The sequence below is a fragment of the Benincasa hispida genome, chromosome 5 (assembly GCF_009727055.1).
Source record: "Benincasa hispida cultivar B227 chromosome 5, ASM972705v1, whole genome shotgun sequence".
NCBI lineage: Eukaryota > Viridiplantae > Streptophyta > Magnoliopsida > Cucurbitales > Cucurbitaceae > Benincasa > Benincasa hispida.
In genome coordinates, this window is record NC_052353.1 from 62,013,632 (window position 1) to 62,032,123 (window position 18,492).

The following is an 18,492-nucleotide window of genomic DNA, read 5'->3' on the forward strand; positions in this document are numbered from 1 at the left end:
AATCTCTTATATATGGTTTCTTTGCTGATTTTATGGTTATTATTTTTAATACCTGGAGGACCACAAAGTTGAAAAGAAAACAGATATAAAAGGCATTTTTACTTTTAAAAATGCAGGGTGGCGTGATGCATTAATGCAATCTATCAAATAGTCGGCAGGAGAAAGCTCAATACACCAACTTTGATGTGATAATTCAACCATTCAAAATGCTCGCAAGTTGTGTGAAATTTTTCGAAAATTTGGATCGATATCTAAAATTTGGTTTCATAATGTCAAATGATCCATTTTATTAAAAAATGTCAAATGGCCCTTCGCTGACATCATTACCATATCAGATTACGGGAATTGTCTTTCACGATATTGATCTCGCTCTCGCTTCACTTATTCTCACTCTTCCATTGTGATGTGATTGTCTGTCAATGTACGAATTATTCGACAATTTTCACGAAATCATCGGTCTAAAACCTCAAATCATTAATACGCTAAATGTATAATGGTGAGTTCTTTAAAATCTAAACTTCATTTGAACTATGATTTTGTTGAACGAAGTTTTAATGAGCGAGGTTTTCAGAACGGAGTTTTTCAGAAACGAAATGGAGTTTTCAGAACAGGACATATTTTTCTAAAACGTGGTTTCATTGGTGTTTGTTAGAACATGGTCTCAAAAAAGGTATAAAAATAGCACAATGAAAGGAATGGGTGAGTGAGTAAAAGTGATCATTACCAAGGGTTTAGGTTTTGAGAGAAAGAGCAAGAGAGAGGCAGCGAGAAAGCGCGAGAGCGAGAGAGAGCGGGAAAGAGAGTGAGAGAGTGAGAGAGAGCGACAGTGAGAGTCAGAAGAGCAAGAGAGTGACAGTGAGAGAGACCCAAAATTGAAATTGTGTATTAGACAATATTCATCTACTTGTACAACTTAATGAAAAATGTTATCTTGCTTTGTAGGATGACAAAAAAGTGTGTACTCATTTGATATGGAGGTGATTTGAATGAAAACCAAAATTTGTATATTGGGGGCGAGCTAATAGGAATTATTGTGCCTATTACATTGAAGTATGAAGAACTTAAAGCTCACAGTTACAGGAATACAAATGTAAGTTCTTCAGAGTTTGATGTTATCATGAGAGTTAAATATAACTTAAGCCCCTCTACAGTACATACAGAACGATGGTATTGCTCGCTTCCTTCTTTTCTAGGAAGATCTTTATAGTGTTCAGCTATTCGTAATGCTAAAATCAAACCATGAAGAAAATTTGAATATGAGTTATAATGATACGGGGTAGAAAGACAATACGAGGAATCATATGAGCTTAATTGAGAAGAGGATGATATGTTATTGTTTATGAACACTCAGCCATCAATATTATCAATAGACAATGACGACACTAATCCATGGAACTTAGAAAGAGAAACTTAATGTAACAGACTAGTGCTTGGTAACGAGAAATTAGCAGAATTGAATTCAATGGATTGTGGTCCTTCAGAAGAACGTGATTCTTTCGTGGCTGGTAAAGAGATATCAGTATGATTGAATTCTATGGATTGTGGTCCAGAGGTGCGTTGACCTGAAGTGGTTGTTAATGAGAGATCAACAAGATTGAATTCCATGTCTTCATGTTATAGAGAAGAATCGATTATGTCTGGTACCTCTTCATCTGGGACAGATGTTGAAGTTGGTCAACTTTTTCTTTTAGTAAAATGACTTGAAAATGAGATTATCTACTCTGTCCATAAATATGATTTTGATTATAAAGTAAGGAAGTCAAGTAAGTTTTTGTTCACTGTCAAATGTATTGAACAGAGTTGCAAGTGGAGCCTTCATGTAGTGAAAATCTCAGAGTGTAATATATTTAAGATCACAAAGTATATGCCGTCGTACACATGTTCTATTGGAATTTTGAATCATGACCATAGACAAGCAAGACTGCGATAGTTAGCCAGCTAATCAAAGACAATTTTATAGGCATAGGATGTGTTATAAACCTCGTCGCATCATTGAGGATATGAGGAAAGAGTACGACATAAACATAAGTTACGATAAAGCGTGGCGTGCAAGGAAAACCGCCTATACTTTTGTTAGGAGTACTCCAGAAGAGTCATTCATCGTTTTACATGCTTACGGTGAAGCATTAAAAATGGAGAATCCAGGTATAAGGTTTGAAATCAAACTTGAAAATGATGTGCATTTCAAGTACATGTTTATGACATTAGGGCCTTGTATTAGAGGTTTTGCAAGTTGTTGGCTTGTGATAATTGTTGATGGGTCACATTTGAAAAAAAAAACACAAAGGGACCATGTTGGTCGGCGTTTCCATGGACAATAACAACCAAATATACCCACTAGCATGTGTTATAGTGGACAATAAAACTGATCGAGCATGGAAATAGTTTATGTCTAATCTGAAGTGTGCCATTAGAGAACTCCCTAATTTGGTGTTCTTGTCCATTAGAGGGTATCTATTGGCAATGTCATTCGTGCAGTTTTTTCCACGGCATTTCATAGATTGTGCATATACCATATAAAAATAATATTATTTCAAACTTTAAAGGCAGTATGGTTGTTGAGATGTTTAATGATGAAGCATACTAGGACCAACTTCGTAGTTTTCGAGATGGTATTGTAACCTTTGGTCTTGATAGGTGGGCACTGTTTACCAAACATAACGAAGATACGACAACATGATGTCCAATAGTGCAGAGTATTTCAATTCCTTAACTAAAAAATATCTACTGCTACCCATAATGTGCTTATTGGAACATGTTAAAGGCTTTATCCAGTCGTGGTTTTATAAATGAAGAAATTATTGGGCATCTTGAACGGTGTTACACTCGAACTATTGTGAAAACCGATTAGCAAGTGAGTGTGATAAGGGCAAAGGATATCGAGTTGAGCCGATTGATTGTATAGGGCCCATGTGTGGGACAATTGATTGGACGGTATTGTGAACCTTCATAGAAGGAATGCACGTGTAAGAAATTTGACTCACTCGGTATTTCATGTTCGCATGCAACTATGACTTCCTGGGAACGAAACAACCCCATCGGAAGTCTTTACAGCCGATTGTATAACGTTGACTCCCTCATGGCTGCTTCTGCAGAGCCTAAATCCGTTCGGTCACACATCTGAATGGAAGAGACCTCCAGGATAGGTTGTGTGCCAAAGACTATGAAGAATACCATCTAAAGGAGAACATTGCAGATAAGTAAAATGTGGTAGGTGTGGGAATTATGAACATAATCAACAAAACTACAGTGAACCGCTCACGTTCAGCGTTGAACATAGTAGAAATTATTCAAATGTTGGTCGAGATTGATTTTTTATGTGCTACTTTTAATCTTCACCATATGCTTTATGTACAAACAAATATCCATTGTCTAAGGTGTTTAACTTGTATGTGCCACTTTCCAAGAATAATGTATACTTTTAAATTGTAATTGTCTTGCTCTCTCTTAGTGTCGCTCTTGCTAATCTTTATTTCTATAGTAAAGTTACTTAACATCTTGTTATCTCTCTTTATGACTTGTTCTGTAATTGTCTCGCTCTCTCTCAATATCGCTCTCATTAATCCCACACTCTATAGTAAAGTTACTTAACATCTTGCTATCTCTTTATGACTCGTTCTGTAATTGTCTTGCTCTCTCTTAGTGTCGCTCTCGCTAATCTCGCTCTCTATAGTAAAGTTACTTGACATGTTTATATCTCTTTATGACTCATTTTGTAGTTATCTTACTCTCTCTTAGTGTCGCTCTCGCTAATCTCGCTCTCTCTAATAACGTTGCTTAACATGTTTATATCTCTTTATGACTCATTCTGTAAATGTCTCGTTGTCTAGAAGTCTCACTCTCTCTAACTCTCGCTATTTGTATACGATATACATGTAAAATTACACTAACATTTTATATACATCACATGTAAAATTACATTGATATTTTATATACATCAATAATATAGAGTGTTCACCCACAACTGACATATCAACTGCATCCTATAATCACTCATCTTCTCCTGAATGATTACAGAAGGATCACTACCTGCACCAAATGCTCTAAAAATTTGATTACAAATATTCCACAATCAAAGGACCCGTGTTGTATGTTCGTAGTAGTAGGTCGGAATATTTTCCAACGAGATATTTCTAGGTCTAGCTTCCAACGTTTGAAGTCACAATAGTGAAAGAGGGATAGCAAGGTGTAAGTCAATGGTTCAAGCCAAGACTCTAGCTTCTTCTTTGATGTGATGGACGGTAGTGAATCGAACATGAACAACTAGCCTTTATTTAGGTCCACTGCAATCAACATCCAATGTTCACTGATGTTTATTTTCGTATACACAAAATTCACATTTGCCCACTTGACGTCAAATTTGCCCATAACGTAATCCTTATACATTTCTTCTTCCCCCCATACTACGACAGCATGTAGTGTCGACTTGTTCTTAATCTGTTTATATACCTCATCTCGAGCATTAAGGTGACTTTACACAGCAAATTTAACATTAAAGACATGTAATAATCAACCAACATAGCCCTATTCACAAGTGTAGTAAATGTTACCATTATTCCAATTGGTAGGATGGTGAGCTTTCCCATCATTGCACTTTTCTGCTTGTTCTTTCCCATCATTGCAACCTCCATGTAATACATTAAGGTGATCTAATCAGCATCATCATCATTTTCGAACTCCAATTTCTTGTATTCTTCTTCTAGTAAATTCAAATGGAATGCGTCCGAAGTCAACTGATTGCCAAAATACTTTGTTGCAAGTTCTTGTGAGGACTCCTCACTCTGAACAACTTGCGCAAGGGACCTCCACAAACTAGTAATCAACAAAAAATCGTCATTCGAAAATGTGAGAACCTTTCCTCTAACAAAGAAGCTGATCGAGTCCGCTCTCTACTTCTTCACTTCCTTAACAACATATTGTGGATAAGTGGGTTGTTGAATACGAGGTCAATGTCTAAAAATTGCCCAAAAACTATTCTCTTGAATATCTCTAACTGCCCTCGAGTAAGCTTCTCTTTCACAATCTTGTTGGGGGCCAGACTCGTTACTTGCCTGGAAAACTGATCAACTTCATATTTTCAAAGGTTTTGACATCTAAAATTACTTATATGAACATTCAATCTATCAGTTAACAAGTTCTTCAAAAAAATCAGTAACAATACATACTGTTAAAAGTCTTGTTATACTTGCTCTCGCTTGTCTTGCTCTCGCCTATTATTCGCTCGCTGAACTCATTCTAGCTTGTCTTGCTCTCACATATATCACCCTCGCCTATTATGATCTTGCTCATCTCACTCTCCCTGATCTAGTTCTCGCCAGTCTCAATCTCGTTGATCTTGCTCTCCCTCTCGTAAATCTCGTTCTCACCTTATCTAGCTCTAACTATATCGTCTTCATCCTCAACCCACGCAGAACACATCAAAACCCAAAATAAAAAGAGACGTGACCGATTACTAAACCCCGAAACCCACGGAATGTTTCGGTTGATTCCAACCCAACGAAACCTAAACAGACACAACATGCACGACGAAGATTAAATTCACTTACCCAAGAGCTTCGAATGCGGCAGCAAATGGATGATGATTTTGCAAAGTGAGATTGAGCGACACTTCCACACAAGCATATCAAGTGACACCTTCTAGGAAGATCGTTACGTTTGAAGAGAGGGGTATTTCGTATGGGAGACAAAGGAGAGGGCAATTTTGTAATCTGATATGGTGATGACATTAGCGGAGGGTCATTTGACATTATGGGTCCAAATTTTAGGTTATCGACCCCAATTTCCCAAAATAAAATTATTTTAAGACAAGGACATAAACTTATATACATGTATGAAGACCGACCGCCAACGCCAAATAATATATAATTACTTCAAAACTACTTTTTTTCAACTTCTTAGCGTTTGAATGTGGTAAAAATACCATAAAATTAAACCAAGGAATCAAAATCATCCAATCATGCATGATTCATTTGCAATTGTATTTTTTAAAATATAGACTACACAAATAGAAGCACAACTCAAGATGGAAACTACATAGTACATGAATTTCATCCCAATATATAATTGGTGGAAATGAAATGAAACAAGATCAGTCTTGTTTAATTACATGTTCACCTATAAACCTTTTTATATGAAAAGGAAATATTGAAGAACCTTTTTCACATATTTAATGTTGGTTTGAAATAGCCTAATTATGGATTTTCTGTGTAGCCTAAATGTTAATGGTTGTGTTTTTCTGATGGTCCCTCCAGTGGTGTTCATAATTTCTTTGGCTTTATAATTTGGAACTTCTGACAAATGATTGGCTATTAATTTAGTGTACTTCGTAGCTTCTCCCTGCACCACCACCAATATAGGCAGCATCCCTATACGTAGCTGTCTCGATTTAAAGTTACTTTGGTCCTCCATTTTACATCCCACCTACTTTGGTTCCTTCCTCACTATTTCCAATTAAGAACATCGATCTCACACAAAAAAAAAAAAAGAAGGAAAAAAATATATATATCAAATTTGTCTTTGATCATTGCATTGTTTGGTTCAAACTTCCAATGAATCTACAAGATCATACAAAAAGGAACCGTCATATATCATTACTGAAGAATGAATTGAAAAAGGGGAAGATGCGAACTTACGTTAAGTTACAAGTGGTGATATCATTACAGAATAAGGCTTTGGAAAAAGGAGCCTACTTACAAGGGTTGAAACGCAGTAAATTGTGTCCACAGCCCTTTTTTCTTTTGTTTCTTTTTGAATTTTCAAGAGGCATTTTACCATAGAAGACAACCATGAAGTGCTTCGGCCCTTGTGACATTCTATCTACTGGAGAGAGTTTAACTGTCATCTGCAGTTCTTTCAATTTAACAAACTCATTCTTTATCTTTCCTTGTAATCGTCCTTGCTTCGTTTTCTGGGTTCTCGCTCGTCTCTCCTGTCCTTGTAACCATCTGTATATTTTTTCTTATAATGTAGCTCGTCTTTCATCTCTGCTTTGTCACTGTCGAAATTTCTTTTTCCACAAACTCTTTCATCCTTCCTATATTCCCGACTATCATCTGTAATTTTTCTTCTGCCATTTCCCATGTACCTTTTCTCTTCATGGCTACTCTTATCTGCATGCCTTCTGCCATAAAACTCATCATCCTTCCTCCTCTCTGACTTGTCACTATATTCTCTTCCACTTCTGTTTCTATTAGCTTCATAATCCTTCTTGTCATAAGCGTCATTATCATTTGAAGATCTTTTTTTATAATTCAACTCCCTATGATCATCCCGGTCACTCTGTCTCTTCCTTTGTTCATGGTCCCTTCGTTCATCAAAGTCATCCTTGTCTCCTCTGTGTCCACTAGATTGCCCGTCTTTATATTCTCGATGCATCTCTCTTTCCCTGAATCTATTTCGATCATTTGTTTCATGCCTATCACTTGAACTCTTCTTTTCTGTGTATCGCTCATGCCCAGTGGAGCTTTGCTTCCTAGCGTTTGGCCTCTCAAAATGCTTATCTCTATCATGATCTCGATATCTCTTTTCTTTCCTATGGTTAATTCCATTTTCCTCATCAAAAACAAAGTCATACCTACAACAACAATTCAACTGTAATCAGAGAGAGAGAGAAGGGGGGGAAGGGGGGGAATGGGGGACACTCAGTGCAAACTTCAGAAACCTTGATTCATCTCCACCATGTTGTACATTATCATCCTTCAAGATGAACCTTGTAGATCCACCAGTGCAATCCTTAGCCATATGGTCGGAAGCACCACATTTAAAGCAACCTCTACCTGCGCCCAAAAGCAGTAACAGTAAGTTCAAGCTGAGAAATTCTTCAGTTTTATTCCATAAATTATATGGTTAGAAATACAAGTGAAAGAGGGGAAAAAGAAAAGGAGATAAATATCAAACTACACAAAAGGTTTGCGACCAATTTTTACTCTAACAGAGACTAGCCAGTTTTTCTTTTTCTTTTTTTTTTTTAATAAGAAACAATTTCATTTATAAATAAAATATCCAAAGAGATTCCAATGGAGAACCCCAAAAAAGGATAAAACACAAAACCAAGGGAAAGGGCAAACATAAGAGCAAGATAATACAGAGAGATGACTGCTGGATTGATGAGCCAAGATCCACCCCTCACCGACACAAAAGGGCAAAACCAAACAAAACAACAATCCAAATATCATCAAACACAATCATCCCATCATAAGGTAGAAACTAAATGATCCATAGTTGATCACAAAACAATCAATACAAAAACAGTGACTGAAATCATGGGGGAGAAAACAACCAATTAGATGTAAAGAAAGGGTTGAGATGGTAAACTGAATGCTCCAAGAACAAACGAAAATGAGAACATTGATCTGTTGAACCACAAAACATGCAGGGGAGGCCCAAAACTTCACCAATCCACATCATGCTGACATTGACCCCTCTCTATTCTCTAGGACATAGAGCACTCTAGATTCCAAATTTCTCTTATACATGTTTCACCATATACTTGTTGCTCTTCTTAGCAGGGATGGCTGTAATAAAAAGCCTGTTGTCTCTGAACCAAGGAGCCAATGCAATCAAATGCAGCATCAGATTGAACGGATCATCAGACGGTGGAGGAATGAACAAAAACCAACCAGTTACTTCATTGAATATTGTATTCTCTCACCTTTATCTGCCGAGTAATCTTTGCGCCGGTATTGGGACCAGAGTTTTGCAACACTTTGACTGAAATCCACATGTATCCTTCTATCATCAATCAGAGCATTGTCCATCTTCGGTCAACAAACAAATAAAGAAAAACCAAGATCAGATACTCTATAAGAATAATTAAGATTAAAAAAATGACTTTTTAGCAATGGCAATGGAGCAATGGGGGCACATGTCTTTCTTTTTAACACACCTTAAAATATGCTTGTTCACATGCCTCTTTTGTCTCGAACTCTGCCCACGACAAAATAAGATTGAATCAGCTGAAAATTTTAAATTAGAACTAAGAATTGAACACCAACCCATGCTGGAAATGAAGTTTGCACAGCCAGCTCTACATAGACTATGGTAATTAGAAGAAAATAAGATAGCTATAAGGATTATGGAGATAAACTAGAACACCATAGAGAAGTTGCACATTTTAATGTCATTGCATGGAGAAGTTACAAAAAGTCCCAAAAAAAAATGGCACAATTTGGTCTCAATAATGATAATTAAACATAATCCATAACCAGTATAATGCATCAACATCCCAATTCTTTGGTAAACTCTGTTCCTACACCGTAAAACACTAAGAAGAAAATTCAGCTAAAAAATTTTTCATGATTAGCATATTTTCAGTTTCCTAAAAAAGAATTCAATAAAAAAAACTTGCAAATATATGACCATCATATCACAGTTCATTCACATCTTCAACATCATATCTACACCTGAATGGGTAAGATTCAAAAACACATCTCCATGCAAGGTCTAGCTGGAGGATTGGTGTATTTCCCAAAAACAATAGCTAATTTTTTTGGCGAGATCCAAATCTCATTCTTACTTTTCCATCCCTTAGCGGTCTAATCTAAATGATCTTATATTATAAAAAGAGAACTATAAAAGACGTCCAAATTATAAACTATACCTACATCAACAAAGGAAATTGCATCTGAACATCCCAAAAGTTACTTTGAACAATATCTTATGGTCAAGAAGCTCAAAATATTCTTGTTGGTCCCCGGGGATTTGATCTCTTTCCTGAATCTAGTCTTTTAGACAGGACCATCCCTTGTGCTTCCATTTTAGAATCAGTAACATGAAAGAATAGCATGTACATGCATAACCTTGGGACTAGAATCAGCACGGTGTAACCTTTTAAATAATAATAAATAAAATAAAATAAAATGAAGAAGAAAAACAACGAAAAAAGACCAAGGAAATAAGAGAGCTTTTATTAGATTGACTGAAAGCACAAACTGTACAATAACGAGGATCCTAGAAGTGTTTGAACTTGTATTGGCAAAAAGGCTTCTTTTTGGCAACCTGTCATTGATAAAGTTGAAAGAAAGAAAGAGCACTGGAAGAATCTTCTCCTCTCTGGAGGGGTAGAATTACTTTGGTCAAGTCTATTCTTACAGAATCCCTCTTTACTATTTCTTGATATTTGCTTGCCCCAACAGATTCATTCCTTGGAAAGACTAATTAGAAACTTCTTTTTGGAAAGGTAGCAAGGAGTATGGGCCTCTAATCTGATTAATTGGGAAACTACCTCTCTTCCGACTAAAATCGAGGTTTGGGTATTGGCAATGTCACTATAAAGAATCATGCTTTTCTAGTCAAATGGGGTTGGAGATTTCTCACAGAAAAGGCTGCTCTCTAGAGGCAGGTGATTGCTTCTAAATATACATGATCTGAGAATAGTTGGTGGCCTTCCATGAACGGCTATCGGTGGCTTAAAAGGCCATGGACTCAAATTATGAAAAATATCACTCTCAAAGGATTGGTACAAAGTCAAAACTGGTTGTGGGGATAAAACCAGATTCTGGAAAGATAAATGGCTCATTGACTCGCCTCTTCGTGTGGAATTTCCTAGACTTTACAGAATTGTGACTGCTAAGGACTCTGATGATGATCAACCATTGTTGGTCTGACTGTCTCTGTGTTTGGGATTTAAAAAAGTTTTGAAGAATTTTTACTGATGCCGAATTTGATGACTGGGTTAATCTTGTGACCAAACTCCAAGCCTCGAGACCTAATAATAGAGATGTTATCATGTGGATGTTGGAAAATGATGGCCTCTTTTCAGTTAAGTCTTTCTCTCCCAAGCTTGCTGTGAAGGAGGCTGCTCTGAACAGACTTGAGTTCTAATCTTCTATGGAAAGCCAGTTATCCTAAGAAGGTCAAAGTCTTCTTAAGGATTTGCTCCTTTGAAAGGCTGAATACTTATTGAAGAATCCAAAGAACCCTATTATGCTCTTACCCCTAATTGGTGTGTTCTTTGTAAAAGAAGTGAGGAGTCCTTGATGCATCTTTTCTCTTTTTGCCCCCCTTTGTCACAGATTGTTGAGGAAGGTTGTTTAGCTTGTTCAACTTGCAATGGTGTTGGCCTAGCAAAGCCTTTGAGGTTCTTCTTCAGCTTATTGAAGGTCCCAGGTTTCATGCTCAGGCGAAAAGCCTTTCGTCCAATGGGGTCTTTGCCCTTCTCTGGGGCCTTTGGTTTGAATGAAACTTGAGGATCTTTCGTGCCCATGAACAAAATAGGGATGTTTTGGGGATCTTGTCACTCTTTTTGCTTCTACTTGTTCTTCTACCTCTAAATTCTTTTGTAATTATAGCCTAACTCATATTTACACTAGTTGAGCCTCTTTTTTGTAACCTGTTGGTGTGTGGGGATATCTCATCCCCCCTCTTTTTATTCTCCTTTTGATAATGGAAGTTATGTTTCTTAAAATAAATTAAAAAGAAAAAAATAATAGTGGGCCAATTAAGAGAACAAGATTCTAATTCTCTCTTCTGCCTTTTTTTTAAATAGAAGAAAGAAAATAAAACTGCACAACTTTGGTCCAAGTTTGTCACCATGAAAAGCATAAATTTCAACTCACCTATGAAGGCATAGCATAAACTATCTCCAGTCTTATAATCACGGATAACTTCAGCCCTGAAACCACATGATTTATTAAAAAAACACGTGATGTAGAAATCAAAAAATATATTGATGCTTATTGACAATTACTTACGATAATACAGTGCCAAAACGGGAGAAGATAGTATGCAAGTCCTCATCCTGCATTCAGACATAAACCAATCAAAACAATCATTGGTATACTTAAAAGTTAAAACTATATAAATATAATAAAAAAAAACATTATATCAGTGAGAGAAGTAGGAACTCACTTCTGTAACTGGATTCAATTTACAAACAAATAGCACATTATCAGGAGGCTTTATCTCAGCATCAGGAATATCTCCAATCTGTCCAGCAAAAGTTGGACATAAAGAGTGTAAAACCAAGTAGACAAATGATGAAGATGAAGATTACATGTAGGACTAGAGCATGAAATGAAACTTACAGTTTCAAGCACAACAGCTCTGGAGTGAGCTTCCTTTGCACGAAAAACCTCTTCAAGTTCTTCTGGACCTAATTGTTCATCCAGTGGCACCCAATCATCTTCCAATCGCACCTCATCAACAACCTTCTCACAGTAGAGGGAATATATCACAAATTAGGCGCATACTTACAAAGGAAAGTTCCTTAGGTTCGAACTCAGTAACCAGATGAAAAATACAGAATGAAGATTGTTGGAGCAGAATGATTACATCTTCTCAGATAAAAACATTGAGTCCACTTATTTTTTAGCTTTATCTGGAGTATACTGATTAACCAGTGGAAGTATTTTTTGTAACTACTCTCAATAGGACTTCTGTATTCACCATATGAATGAAATGATTTCTGTTGCCATATATATATAATTTTTCATTGGTAAATTAAAAATTTAGGTTAAATTACAAATTTGGTCCTTATGATTTGGAGATAGTTATTGTTTAGCCCCTATGGTTTTAAAAGTTAAAGAGTTCAATCCTTATGGTTTGATAAAACTTCTTAAATAATCCCAATGATTTCGTAAAATTCAGATAATAAATAGTCCCTATAGGGACTACTTATGAGGGTTTTATCAAACTATAGGGACTAAATTCTAAATATAAACCATAGGGACTAAATTCTAACTTACTACAAACCATAAGGATCAAATTAGCAATTTAACCAAAAATTTACATACAAAAAAATTATACTACTCCCATTAAGAGCTTACAAATAGACCCTCTATTAGTATTAAGTACAGGGAAAATGAAAATAATTTGACAGTGCACTTCAAGAAGATGCATGATATTTGAGCAAAGAACAAGCTGGCCACATGACTCCTTCGTTTCATGATAAAAGGTTTCCATTTTATCCCCTGTAAAATAAATCTTTGACCACCTTGCCTCTTTCTTGTACAAGTAGTAGGAAGTCTTTTGAGAGACTTTCCTCCAATTCCAAACTCATGACATGACCTACTGTTTCTTCCTCTCTCCTATTTATGCATCCCATTCAGTTATGTCCAACTCCAACCAAGATAATGGTGCTTATCTAATCCCCTTCTTCCAAATGCCTTTCTTCCTTCTCTAATAGATAACTGAAATCCGGGGCCTTTTAGTGAAATGAGCCTTTTATGAACTTCCAAAACTTGTCTTACTGAAAACTCAGGAAAAAGGACAGACAAGAAACCAAGGAAAAACCAACACAAGGAGCCACCAGACAAAACCAACATAAAGGATAAACCACACAAAACAACCAATTACAAAATGGAGTCCTAGTGTTGGCAATAATAAAAAAATAAATAATAAAATTTTTAAAAAGCATAGAGAGGAAAATCTTGAAACAACTTTGTATAAGAAGAAACCCTGGAAAAACGTAGAAATGCGTCCACTCGTGATACCCCTTGTTTCACTACTACTATGAACCCCTTAGCTTTTCCACCATTTTTCTAATAAAAAAAAAGCTTTCATTGAAGGGAAAAAAAGGAATCCAAGTAAGAAAAAACCCAACAAAAGAAAAAGAGCCTGACAAACAAGGGACAAGGGGCAAGAGAAAACCCAAAAGAACTGCAAAAATACAGCTCCAATTTTACAAAACCAAAGCAAGAATCAAGATCATACTTACAAAAGACCAGGCTATAGTAGACTTGTAATTATCATAACAAAAGATGGTTATGCATAAAACATAGGGTTCAGATTTATACGGCTCAAGACAAACTGCTCCAAGGAGAAAGATGAAAATTTTGTGGAACCAAATTAGTGTGTACGCAACTATGCACTGAAGCCACAATGGCAATAAGAATGTATTATTTTGTGAGTTTTCTTGTGTTTCAGAGAAAACTTGCTCTGTACAAACAATTCCCCCAAATTTTCACATATTTAAAGCTGCCAATTAAACCCAAAGTATATACATCCCACAAGAACAACTCTCAAGATCCCATACTTCAGATTAAACTTCAACAATAATAAGTTAGATACCATCATTTCTTACAGCCAAGGATTTGAAACATTAAAAGAACAATTCATGGGAAGGATAAATTTCTTATCTAAATCAACTTGAAAATTTAGAGATCAGCTAAGTCAAACACTAGAATCTCATCATCATTAAACCTCCACCAAAATATAGATTATAACAAATATTTCCTACCTCATCTTTTGGTTTCCCTTCAGGAGAAGAACCTGGAATCAGCTCAGCTAACTGCGGTGGATCATCAAATGGATCATCCAGTATATAAGTATGCTTGATTCTGATCAAATAGATACCATTTTAATATGAAACAAAATATTTGAGAAAAAAATATGATAAATTTGCAATCACTAGAGAAATACAAGATACCAACTATCATTAAACTAAACTGGCAAAAAGAATCTCAAGGTTATAACAATTTCATGGAATAATATTAAATTTTGATCTCCAGTAGGTCTACACTTTCAAATTCCTTCTGAAATGTAATCCTTCAACGGTGCATGCCAATGGGAGTAATTTTTGGTTATCTATTTATTCCTTTGGACACTTAGCACTCCCTTTTGTATTTCTCAAACATTAATGAAAAGTTTTTCTTTTCTCAGACACATACCGGATGTTTTTGTATGGTCTGCCCTTCTCATCTGCATAGGCTTCATTAATCCTAATCAAGGTGTCAAGTCCTTCAGCAACCTCTCCAAAAACCTGCAATGTTGGAGAATGCTTTAGTAACACAAATTATCATAAACACAAAAGAAACATCTACTTTTACCATCAGAATAAATGCAATTAGCTTTGTTAATTACCCCAAACCAGTACTTATTGAAGAAATCTAACTCAGTAAATTCTAATCAATAAGTTCATATAATTATTTACAATACTTATATTTCACCGAAATAAGCTATGGACATAAGAATGAAAGAACTATGAAACTCTTTATAACAAGAGCTCCAAAAAGGAGCAGAAAGACGAGAAATATCCCAAAGATGAGAAGGTTCTTTAAGAATCTAGGAAAATTATTCTATTCCTCATAGTAAACCTCCCACTAAATTGCTTCAATGCCCTTTTTATCCTTTGGCCATCAAAGACAGTCTGAAAAATAAGCTTTTACTGCTACACCCTAAATCCCCTTAACAATTCACCCTTCCATGAGAAAGTCTTAGAATGCATTGTGCAGGGCAAGGACACTATCAGAAACACAGTTAAACATGTCATCCATTTCAATGATGAGTTAGTGCTGAAAAAAACCCTAGATTGAATACATGATACAGACTACAGAGTAATTATTTGCACAGATAGTTAACCCTGTGATTTTTTTATTTTATTTTATTTTTTTTTTGGTGTGGGGAATGTGAACATTGTCTTCCTTTTCTTATGGTTTGTAAATTGGATACTAAGAAGGCATATTAGAGATGAGTGAGTCAGAGACCACACCGGGACAGTGGGAGAGGGAAAGAGCATAGGTAAGTGTGTTAGGAGACTTACAGTGTGCTTGCCATCAAGGTACTCGAGATCATCACGCAAAGTAAAATAAAACTGAAAACAAAAAAGCACATGAATGTCATCTTAGTTCCTAATGTAGTGCAAGCAGGTAAATTTCAGAGAACTGGCCATTGCAAATTCACATATCAATAGTACCTGAGAAGCATTAAGATTTTCTCCAGCACTGGCCATAGCAACTGTGCCAGTCTTAGAATGCTTCAAATCGAGACGAATCTCATCACTGAAAAATCGAGCCTGGTCCCCATATAGAAATCTGAAGTTTAAAGATCAAGAAAGAAGATTAGATGACATGGTCAAAAAACATGATAGGCATAAAATGCCTTCAAGTTCAAAATTTTGATTATTCCGAATCTAATGCAGCCAGCAAGCAATGTAATACAAAAACTAAACAAGAAAAGTTTCACAACGAAATTCAGCGTGTAAGATCAAAAACATACTTATAGATTGAGTCGCCACCAGTCCCAGTGCCAGTGGGGTCACCAGTCTGAGCAGTAAAGTCCTTCTGTATTGTATGAAACAGACACCCATTGTAGTACTTAATTCTGCAGCAGTCCAGGTGAAAATAATAAAGAATAAAAAAGATGACATAGAAACTATTAAGCCGAATTCTTCACATCAAGTAGACTAGTTAGCCATCGTAAATCAGGTATATCTTATAATACGAAAATGAACATTTCCGCCCAGAAAATGAAATATTTCAGTGCTTGAATAACAAAAACTATTGTTGTTCATTGATGAAGGCGGAAAAAAGAGAGCATTAGTAAAACAACGGAACGAGTACTCTTAAGTCTTAACACAATCCAAACATAAAAACCAATAGAAAAAACAAAAAAAAATGAAAGAACTGACTAACTTGCAGAGCTTCAAGAAATTCTTGGAGGTCAAGGGGCACATGTCAGTGTGCAGGTCGATTACAATGTCCCCCAGACTGGTTACAATCAGAACGGACATGGCTTCCGCTTTCTGTCTTCCTTTCTCCGCAAATTGCTAAGTGTGCTTTGAGGCAATTACATGCAGCTGTCCGTTAACACAAACCCCGAACACAAATCATAATCAAACTTCTAACCCCATCTTTAGGACTTAATTGCAACACATAAAACCATTTCAAACTCTCCAAACAACTTACCCAAATGTAGTTTGACCCAAACCTACCTCCAAAACTTCAGATAAGTTTCCAACCTAAACATAACCAGAAATAAGGGTTACAAACCCAAATTCCAGCAGCATATACCCTATTAACCTTCAAAAATCCAAATCTAACATCAACACATTATGGGTATCATTAAGACTGTGCCACAACCCAATCGGTACTTATGAACTTCAAGCAAAACCCACAGAACTTACCAAAAAGAATGTCGAACCTTAATCTCGTCGGACAGCACCTCGAAAGCCTCTAAAACTCCAATCTAGCATCCAAGCATCATAGGTAATTTAATCTTAATGGTTTGTTCGGGATTTTACAAAATAAATCAAGAACTACACCTAAAACTCTTACCCACAACCAACCGACGGCGACAGCGGTCGTCAGAACGTAGTGGCGACGTTCGTGGTGGTGGTTGGCGGTGCTGTGCAGAGGAAAGTCTGAGAGAGAGAGAGAGAGAGAGAGACTCACTGACGGCAACAACACATGCGGACGACGGCGGTGACGGAACGGCGCGGGGGCGAGTGTGGGTGAGAGAGACGGATGAGAGCGAGGGAGGACTGACGGGTCTCACGGCTGCAGCAGGGTCCCTTTACTTTTTTTTTTCTCTCTCCTTTTAACAGGAATTATATTAAATGGCAAAAAAGACTAATTATTTGCAAATATAGCAAATAATTTAAACTTTCAATCTCATTTTCTTTTTTATTCCATTCCAACTTTACCCTTAATACTCCAAATTCACTAATTCACTCCCTGTCAGGACTCCCTTGTTTCTACCTTTTTTTCCTCCGTGATTGCTACACAGAGATGTCCAATTTTTCAGGAGGATGTGATCTCGTGGAGCTCTACCTCGAATGGAGAGATTTCCCTATTAGGCGATAAATGAAGGAGAGAGTAGGGGAAGAAATTCTCAATGAGCTAAATGGAGACGGTGAATACATTCTCCGTTCCCGCTCCCGCCATCGCCCCGTTCCTCGTCGCCGCCCAATTCTCTATTTATTTATTTAATATAATTATTTAATGCTATATTATTATTATTATTATATAATATTACATTTAAATTTAAATTCCGTGGACATCTATAGGCCTACACCAACTAATCATATGAAGCAAAAATCACTTCAAATTCATGTGACATGCAAATTTAAAGTTAGGATAAATTATTAACATGTGCGACACTCGGTCAACTGTAAAAATAAAGGTCCTAATTAATAATTATAAAAAAAAAAATTCATAGATAGAAAAAATGTTAAACTATTTATAGAAATAATAAAAAAAAATAATAGATACAAATAAATTTCTATCGGCGTCTATCAACAAAGACTTCTATCAGTTTCTATCATGGATAGACTTCTTGTTATTTTATATAAATAGTTTCTCTTATTTTCTATTTTTAAAAATTTCTCAATTAAAAATATATTTTTTATTTTCAGTTTTTATATATGGTTATTGTTTTCTGTTTTCTGTTTTTTTTAAAACAAAAGATATAAAACGTATTTGATAATTATTTTTGCTTTTATATTTTCAAAAGTGAAAACAAAAATATATGTTTGATAATTGTGTTCTCCTATTTTTTTCTTAGAATCAAAATAAGTTTTGATGGTTTTTTTAGTTTTATACTTTTTTATTAAAAAATAATAAAATCAAACTATTTTTACAATAATTCTCCATCTAATATATATAATTATAAAAATATATTTTAAAAAATTATATTGATATAACATTATCAATATTTTTATATGCATATGGATTAATCACAAAGGAAACATATCGATATAATACAAAAAAAATAATAATAAATTTTATTTTTGTAAGGTAGACTACAGGAGAATAAGGAAATAATGGAACTAATTTT

General features: G+C 35.6%; 1 protein-coding gene across 9 annotated transcripts; it reads right to left on the minus strand.

Annotated features, from left to right (window-relative positions):
* Positions 1-6,500: 6,500 nt before the first annotated feature.
* Positions 6,501-17,249, minus strand: LOC120077807 (peptidyl-prolyl cis-trans isomerase CYP59). Of its 9 annotated transcripts, none has more exons than XM_039031856.1 (17): positions 16,992-17,243; positions 16,841-16,902; positions 16,623-16,675; positions 16,350-16,513; positions 15,934-16,038; positions 15,632-15,749; positions 15,479-15,529; positions 14,607-14,698; positions 14,177-14,276; positions 12,024-12,146; positions 11,848-11,925; positions 11,691-11,737; positions 11,556-11,611; positions 8,885-8,925; positions 8,651-8,756; positions 7,661-7,775; positions 6,501-7,573 (listed from the first exon to the last, which is right to left on the minus strand). In XM_039031856.1, the coding sequence occupies exons 4-17, from the start codon at positions 16,445-16,447 to the stop codon at positions 6,874-6,876; spliced, it is 1,830 nt and encodes a 609-aa protein (XP_038887784.1). In that variant the 5' UTR covers positions 16,448-16,513; positions 16,623-16,675; positions 16,841-16,902; positions 16,992-17,243; the 3' UTR covers positions 6,501-6,873. The 9 variants fall into 9 exon arrangements, 7 of the variants coding, with proteins under 7 accessions (XP_038887784.1, XP_038887785.1, XP_038887786.1 ...); XM_039031857.1 differs by having other exon boundaries at positions 16,623-16,736; XM_039031858.1 differs by having other exon boundaries at positions 17,109-17,231.
* Positions 17,250-18,492: the final 1,243 nt, after the last annotated feature.

What these genes read in the sequence shown, in the direction of transcription:
- LOC120077807 (XM_039031859.1), bottom strand. Translation starts at nt 16,447, where the DNA reads ATGTCCGTTCTGATTGTAACCAGTCTGGGGGACATTGTAATCGACCTG. An exon ending in AAGGGAAACCAAAAGATGAG is followed by an intron (nt 12,147 to 14,176) that starts GTAGGAAATATT and finishes TACTGTGAGAAG; the next exon opens with GTTGTTGATGAGGTGCGATT. An exon ending in CATGGTGGAGATGAATCAAG is followed by an intron (nt 7,574 to 7,660) that starts GTTTCTGAAGTT and finishes TTGTTGTTGTAG; the next exon opens with GTATGACTTTGTTTTTGATG.